At 36.3% G+C, this 8,448-nt stretch overlaps 1 protein-coding gene across 3 annotated transcripts in view; it reads right to left on the bottom strand.

The window, feature by feature from the left end:
- Nucleotides 1-317: 317 nt before the first annotated feature.
- The window catches only part of PAXIP1 (PAX interacting protein 1), a 29,585-nt gene continuing 21,454 nt past the window's right edge, over nt 318-8,448 (bottom strand). For 2 of the 3 annotated variants that reach the window (XM_005527803.3, XM_088062649.1), the window contains exons 14-20: nt 6,385-6,452; nt 5,894-5,996; nt 5,196-5,364; nt 3,546-3,646; nt 2,253-2,387; nt 2,094-2,169; nt 1,034-1,542 (exon numbers count right to left, since the gene is read on the bottom strand). In XM_005527803.3, the coding sequence (XP_005527860.2) occupies nt 1,421-1,542; nt 2,094-2,169; nt 2,253-2,387; nt 3,546-3,646; nt 5,196-5,364; nt 5,894-5,996; nt 6,385-6,452 (774 nt within the window). In that variant the 3' untranslated portion in view covers nt 1,034-1,420. The other variant, XM_088062647.1, reaches the window with a different exon arrangement.

Below are 8,448 nucleotides of genomic sequence, written 5' to 3'. Positions count from 1 at the left end.
GGATTTACACTTTAAGCCAAAGCACAAAAGAGATCTGAAATCAGTAATTGCCCTGATGGGGGAGTGCAGATACTCACTTGTCTGTACAGCATCAGAGCTGAATTGTCTTGCTGATCAGAAAGCAAAGAAAAGCTTTTAGGATCACTTTTTCATCTGCTGGAATCTAAACTGATAAAAATGGTCAAATCAGATTATTAGAACTGTGTGTGTTTTAGGAAATACAACTAAATATAGATTTGGGAGACTTTTTTTAGTATTTATTTAGTAAAACTCACTATACAAACAAAAAGTTATCACAACAGTGGAATATGCAGGGTTATAGTTTCTCCTTCAAACTGTTTCTCTGCTTCAGTAAAAACACATATATACATTTACAACAATTTCCCTTTAAAGCACTGGGATTCATATATTAAAACATACCTGGTAAAATAAGTTTAAAATAATTTCACATTGCTTGGAAAAAGATTTGAGTAATTTACTCTTACCAGAGTGCTATTGTTGCACAGTATTCAAAAAAATGAACGACCACTAAAATATAGAGTAAAACATTTAAAAGTACATTTATTTCAAATGTGGGCAAAATATCAATATAAAAGAAAATAGAGTATAAGAAATAAAAATAAAGTACAAAACATTTTCATTTTCAACATCCATAATTTAATAGATAGCAAGCCCTTTTATTTTTACATCCAAATTACACTTTTGGCTGAAGTACCATAATTTATTTTAAAATGCTTAAAAATGGGCTCATCATGATACCTAAAGTGGGCTCTTTTAAAATGCTAGTATAATACAAAACATAGTAAATTATGTTTCAGCATAATAAAATTACACATCCTAAAAAAGATGCAGTTTATTTTTGCTTTCCTGCTTTAAACTGCTCATCGTCCCTAGGAAAACAGCTGGAAAACAGCATCCACAGGAAGTTCTAGTTGCTTTGTACAATGGCTGAATAGCAAGATATAATGCTCCAAGGATTCCGGAGCAGTAAGGCATTTTACTATCCATCAAGTAAATTTATATGTAAGCTTGTTAAGAAAGAACAACTGTAAGAAATGACAGCAAAATACAAGTTCTATAAAAAAAATGCATAAAGACACAAAGGCCTTACTGGCCCCTCCACTGCATTTACCAAACAGGATCTATAATCTTCAGTAAAACGTTGTTTTCATCATCTGAAAGTAACTTGTACCACATATTTCCCTTAGGGGCAACTTCTTTTCCTATTGCCCAATATTCTATTTACTAATTTGTTCTACTATTTACTACTCCTTTGCATCCACCCTGCCTTCTTACTCCCTCGAAGTATTTCCCTTCAAGAAGTAATTCCATGTTGAACATAAGCTACTTTCTTGGGTGTTAAACTACCCTCCTAGTAAGTAAACATTACATATCCTAAATAATTACAATTAATTAGTTCCTAAACTTTTAGTAAGCCATACTCCCCTAAGCAGCAGAATGTCTTTGCACAAAAAGGATATGATTCATAATCCAGTGTTTGAGTAAGCACTCCAGTCAGGACAAACTCAGCATTGTGGACATCTGGAAATATAAAAATTCATACAGTTCACACCCTACAGAGAAATTCTGCCTCTTTCTGCAGGTGTCAGGAGGGGCTGTTCTGGGCCTTTGTGGTCACCACCACCAGAGCCCTACCATCAGCCCTCACACCTGACACTGTTACAAAATACAGCACGTCCTGGGGCTCTACACTAAAGTAAAAATAACTAAAGTGAAAACCCCTAACTCACTTGATGAATACTGAGATGGTAACCTGGTTTCAGCTAATTTTCTTCTTAGTAGCTGGTACTGGGCTGTGCTTTGAATTTAAGATGAGAATAGTATTGGTAACACACTGATGTTGTTGTGAAATTAAAAAATGTATGGTGATCTGCCTAAAAATTAACTATTAGATATATCAAGCAAACAGCTGGCTTGGATTTCTCCATGGTTTGCAGGACAGTCCATGTATTCCTCTATTAGTATCTGAAAGCTTTAAAAGATCTGCTTCTTAAATAATAATTGGGAAATAGAAAAAAAAATAATCCAAGTAGCAGCTATACTGTTCAATTGCAACAAAAGCTTATACATACCTATGCCTCGTGCAAAATATTCCCTACACAAATGAAGGTCATTTTCACAGGAAATCAAGATTATTTCTGGCAAACTCTAAAAGAAAGAAAGTAATGGTAAGCTTAGAAGAACATGGTACGGTATTATAAAGAAATTTTAGAAAGTAACACTCAACACACTTTATTCTGCTTATGCTCCATGAGTTTTCGAAAGGAAGGCTGTTTAGATAATACTTTTCCTCCTGCACACTCCACAATAGCTTTCATGGTGGAAAGACTGGGACAAATTCCAGGTGTAATGTAAAAATATTTTCCCTAAAATGAGAAAAGGAAGAACAAGCATTATTATGTTAACTGATTTCTGCAAGACAAAGTTCTAATGTCATGTGACACTTCCTCTATACAACAGGGCAGGCTTTGTAAGCTGAGGTTGGGCTTATGGATACAGATTTATCAGTTGATGAGTTGTCCTTAAAATACTGTTGATGTTTCCCCTGGAGGGGATGAATCCACAATTTGGATAAATACAAACAGTCCAGGTGTGCCTATTTCCACACCTGTAAAGTAACAACTGCAGCTTGGTAAGACACCTAAGAACAATGCTCCTCGCCTCTTTGAGCACAGGGACATCTCAAATGTTAAAAAAGAACTTTTACTTTTTAATTAACACCCAATTTATTACTTTCTGACAAAAATTATTCTACTTGACTGAGATAGGTGATCAGATCACCAAGTAGATTATCTCTACTTATCAGATGGGAATAAAAACCAGAAAACACTTTGCTATTTAATCTGCAAAACTGAGAGCAAAATGTAGCATTTAGAGATAACAGAAGACATAGATTCTTATTCATTAGAGGTTGAAAAAATACCTGTTTTAGGTGGTTTACCTCCATAAACAGTCTGTAATTCAATTAGGCAGAAGAATCTTTAGCAACTCAGATCTCCAGATACCTCTCTGCACTGTAATGTAATTTTAACCAGAGGCACAAAAACATCTTGCACCATCAGCAAACAGCCTGGTGTAAAGTGCAGTCTCCAGGGAGATTCACACTAAAACTCCCTGAGGCTGAAGGGCAAACTCACTCTCAGACTCCCATTTTTATGGGCAAGTGCTCTGACTATGAAGCTGGTTTAAAAAAAGAAAAGAGAAAATAAAGAAAATAACGTCCCTGCCATAATTGGCTTTTTCCAAGTAACAAAGCAATGTTATAAATTTTGGAAGAGAACAAATATACTGAGACTGTTTGGTTAACATCTACAGGATCCAGTCATTCAGAGGGTTTACATCCACCCCAATGATGCTTAGGCACAAAACAGACATAAAGTCAAAATGAAAATTTACAACAAATGTTTCATGTTATATGCCAGCCTGCTCTATTGCTTTCAGCTATAAAACCTGAGGTCCCAGTGCTGGAAAAATCAGCTTGAAAAAATCTCCCAAGTATTTAAATGCCGTGGTAAACTGCCTACCTTGAATAGTGGAGCTACTTGGGCTCTCTTTAGAGACTCCTCTAAACTAAAGCAGAAAAGCACCTCAGCTTCAGCATCTCTGAGCACAAAGTTCTGCTCGTCTGAAAAAGAAAGATTGATGATGTGGCACACAAAACACAAACATTCCCATGGCACAGGATGGAATCTGAGCAGAATGTCTTGGTGGCAGAGTGGCTCTGAATGGCAGACACCTACTAGAATTTAACATTGTTACAATATCCCTCTTCATTAGGCTTCTTACAAAGATGACTATCAAATACTTGGAGAATTAAACTATGTTTTACACTTGCATACCTAACAACAATCACTGTCCTATTAAGTCCCTTTTTCTAACTTATTGGATGCACTTGCAAATTTTTATTTTTTGATTCTCTGTAAAGGAGAATAATCAAGCAGAAGGATTAAGTTTAAACTCGAAGTGTGACAGCCTATGGGAGCCCAGAAACCATTTGCAAGTCCTTACACAGCTGCAACAGAAAGAACTTTCCATCTGTTTCATTGGTCTTGTTATTCACCCAATTTTTAGTTTTTTATTAGGGATGGAATTTCAGTCTTTATCTTTCCAAAAAAGCTATGTCAAACACATTTCTAAATCCAATTTAATCCAAAACCCCCAAGTCTAAAAGCCAAACTCAAAAAATTATACAGAGAACAAATTGGTCTCTCCAAGGACAATTCTGACAACTTGCAAGAGACAGTGTTAATACTCTTTCAAAAGACAAAAGAAACAATTAAGACATTTTTTTGTAAACAATTCCCTTATTTTTCATCATTATAGCAGGTACAAAACTGGAACCAGCCCATTAGCTACAAATTAACCTAATTTCAGTGAATAAATAAAGTACTTCAAGTACTAGATCACAACAGTCCTCCTAAATCCCCCGACTTTCTTCATCTTTTAAGCATTTTCAAATTAATCAGTTTCTCAGTTCACTGGCTGAAGTAAGCAAATTGCCCTCTTGAGATTTATAAAAATGTTTGCTGGTTTTTTAGTTAATTATCCATAGATTCAACTCTTTACAGTGGTTAGCCAGCAATGTTATACATTTTCTTACAAACCAATTATATAAAAAGCACAAGACAATCATAAACCAAATAATCACACTTTCAGAAAGGGTGAATTAAAAAATAATGCAACCACAGGTAAAAATCTACAAAATGGCTACAGAAGAATGAAATACAATACTTAACGCTATCCAATCATTTAATCACCCTAAAGCAAACTTTGTAACTGTGTTTTTCTTTCATTTAAGGGGACAAAACTGTATTAAATGAAAACTAAATGAAACAAAATGTTCTGCTGAAAGAGAACTTGATTTTAAAAAAAACAAACAAACATAATTCTTGTGGCAGCTTTGCTTAACCATACTAACACAACCTTCTAACTCAAGTGGAATACAAACTAACTGCTGATACCATTATTTAAAAACTTTGCAAATTATTCTTCGAGAGGTGTGAACGATGACAGTGAGACTGCTGTAGAATTAAAATTTCTGCTTTCAAAAGCTGAAATATTTTGAAAACTGGTAAGAAACACTCAAGTCAGAAGACAAAACAACAAAGTGTATTTAAATATGCTTGTCAATGAATCTTTATTGTACTATAGGAATTGATACTAATTTAACTCACCAACAAATTTCTGGCACTTGAAGCACTCTTCTAACCACTCTGGAGTCACTATGTGCTTGACTACAGAAATTGCAGTCAGGAACTTGACAGTTCGGGTCACTTTACTGGCAATTAGATGGGTACATTTCTGGGCAGAGTCTGCTACTTCACCTCCAAGAATATACAGTTTCTGGAAGTTGTACAGAACACAAATCAGAATGGAATAGTCTTTTAAAAATGGAGGTAAAAAAGGAACTAAATACTGTATCTATCACATCAAATAAAACTAAGGTCCTAATGAAATAGTAAATGTAGATTTCTGTGTTATAGTGACTCTTTTACTTAAGTTGATTAATTTTGTCAGAATTTACAGCCACTGAAAATACAGGTATTTCCAGACATAAATAACAGCTGATTTAAAGACAAATGTGGAAAGGGCTTTCTTGCTTTTTACAGCAGTCCCACAGAAAGAAAAAGCAAAGTAGCACAAAGTAGTTAACCAAGTTAAGTTAACTAAAGCATAAAGTAGTTAACTAAAGGAGAATAGCTACCAAATAAAACTCATTTCACATAAACCTACTCTAACCCCAGGGCCAGTAAATACTGGTTTTTATCCACTAGATAAATATGTTAACCAAGTCTTAGTCAAAATTCAACATCCGTAGGAAAGTTGTCAGATGTTTTCAATGTTTTTCACAAGAGATGAGCCTGAAAGTCACCTTAATGTACTGTTGCACTTGCATAGGTTCAAATCCTGTGAAGAGCACCATTGGTGTCAGCTCAGGGGTGAGTTTTTTAGTAGGTGGCGGTAGGTCTTCAATCCTACAGAACAGGAAATACAGCAGAATGTGACATTTGGGCCCAAGGCTGTAGAACTGTAATTTTGAAATTGGACATGCACACTTTTGCAAGTTTCACCAATGGAATGATCCAGATGAATGAGAATTAGGCACAACTTTTTCTGAAGGAAAAAATCACCATGCAGAGAACACGACATATTCTCCTCTTTCTGTACTCTCCCATATCTCTTAGTACTTCACTCTCTTAGTTACTGTTTTATTCCTGCCAACTGAGTAACTGGCAACATCCAAAACCCACTGACAGTTACTTCACTGAGCAGGGCACAGGATGGTGCAGGTTGATGGGCAGCTGACACTTCTGAAGAACAGTCAGTTAAGGACTACAGGCATTGACTGCCCGCTGTTCTTACCTTGCTCTTTTGGAAGACGGCTGAAGACTGGATTCATTTTGCTTTGGTTTCAAAGGCAACCTCACACCCTGAAATCAGACCAGTTACATGTTTAGATCTGAATTAAGCAAGGAAACCAACTTCTATCCTGAATTAATCACCAATGAAAATTACATGCTGCTTTATACATGGGGCACCTACTACTTACACAACAAACCCAAGAGCAAAGCTGAGCATCAGCCAAAGCTTCTCCACAAACTTATGTAACCCTGAAAGTGCACACCAAATAAAAGACTGTGGGACTTTTTTCCTTTAAATAACACTGCTAATTATCAATGGAAAAGTTAATTAATTAAATGAGAAAGAGACTGTAAAGTCTGTCCGTGTTTTAAGTACATGAAGACTACAATAAATTTAGCACTTCCTGGTGCTAAATTCCATGGAATGGCAATATCCCAGAAAATACTGGTTTAAACTTCAGTTCCTTAGCTACATAAATAGAAGCTGGATAGGAAGTGCCACCTGCCCAGTACCAGATCAGCCTCTAGAAGATGTGCTCAGGGGTGATTAAATGCAGCTTTTGGGCTCTCCTTGGTGTGAGTAATTTGAAACCACAGCTCCCAGGTTCAGAAGTGTCTTTTTAACCTTCAAATCAATACCTGAAATTTAATGAAGAACCCTAGAGGCACATAACCAGAAAGACAGGCAGCATTGTCCCAGCCTTGCTGTGAGAATGTTCCTTTGGGAGGAACAAGCCTCCCAAAGCAGAGGTTTGCTCCCTGCTCTCAGAGCAGACATTTTTATGCTAGACAGCCCACAGTATGAGCAGCTGGGAAGAAAAGTGCACACATTCACATTTTGATAGACATTTGAACTATGAAAATGCAAGAGATAGATGGCATCATCAGCATCTGACAGGACAGCTTTTCTCAGAAGAGCACCCCAAACCCCAAGGCAAAGAGAAATGCCTACTGTGAAGGCAGTGAAGTACCTCGTCCTCCCTGACACTTCCACATGCCCAGCATTTTCCATTACCAAACCATACTCCTGTGTGGGCACCTGAAGGGCAGCTGGACTAGATTGTCTCCAGAAGCCATTCAATCTAAGTCACAAAATTCCCACTTCACACGCAAGAAGGGTCCCCATATAAATACAGATGGGGAGGTACTAAATTACCCATCCGATCCCTGAGGTCTCCACTTGCTACATTTGCTACACAACATAAAACATGGACAAAAACCTGGTGTGACTGACCCACACGAAGAACACACCCAGTTTTAAGATGAGCTCAATTGCAGTGTGGATGCAAAGGGTGGTGATAACAAGACCAAACTGAGTTAGTTAAAAGCTATTTTAAATACTAATACTGCATACTGAATCTTCTCAAAAAGTTTTTTATTTCATAAAAGCAAAATATTTTCCTTCTTCAGGGAAATACGAAGACCACAAGTTTTTAAAAGCATTTAGCTTTCTAAATGTGAGTTTCCTACAGGCCTATGAAACAAATCCACAAGGGCCTATAAGAAGAATGCTTCAAACTTATGGTCAGGAAAACAATAGTGCCTATTTCTAGAACTGAAAGGTATTCAAGTGACAGTGCCCTGAATCCCCATTTAAAACAATGCTACAAATTACATTTTGAGAGTTACTAAGGATTTCTTTTCTGAAGAGTTTACAAAGGGACAGAGATACAAGTGATCCAAACACAAGAGGTGTGGCAAAATGTTTTTGCGCAATATAAAATGTTATCTGACAGTCACCTGTAGTACAAATTTACCTACAAGACATATGGTGAAAAATTATCAAGTATAAATCTGAAACAGAAGAAAATTTACAGTACAAGAACATGAGATGGGTGTAAGAGCCAACGTGGACACTGCAGCTTATTCTGAATACACAGAGAACTTGTATTTTGCACAGTTTGCAGAATACCCTTCATGATAAAAATTTACTTCTCTTGTATGTTTTTCAAAGTACTGTTTTTCATTGTCCATTCCCGCTGACATTTCAGGGTTATCAACTACACTTTTTAATTCATGGTATATTTTTAAATTCTAAAATACATGGTATGTATGTCCATGGTTT

The sequence above is a fragment of the Pseudopodoces humilis genome, chromosome 1 (assembly GCF_049639895.1).
Source record: "Pseudopodoces humilis isolate 2021_Gansu_Grassland_sample_001 chromosome 1, ASM4963989v1, whole genome shotgun sequence".
Classification (NCBI taxonomy): domain Eukaryota; kingdom Metazoa; phylum Chordata; class Aves; order Passeriformes; family Paridae; genus Pseudopodoces; species Pseudopodoces humilis.
Note: the sequence above shows the minus strand (reverse complement) of the source record. Positions and strands in the feature narration are given on the sequence as shown.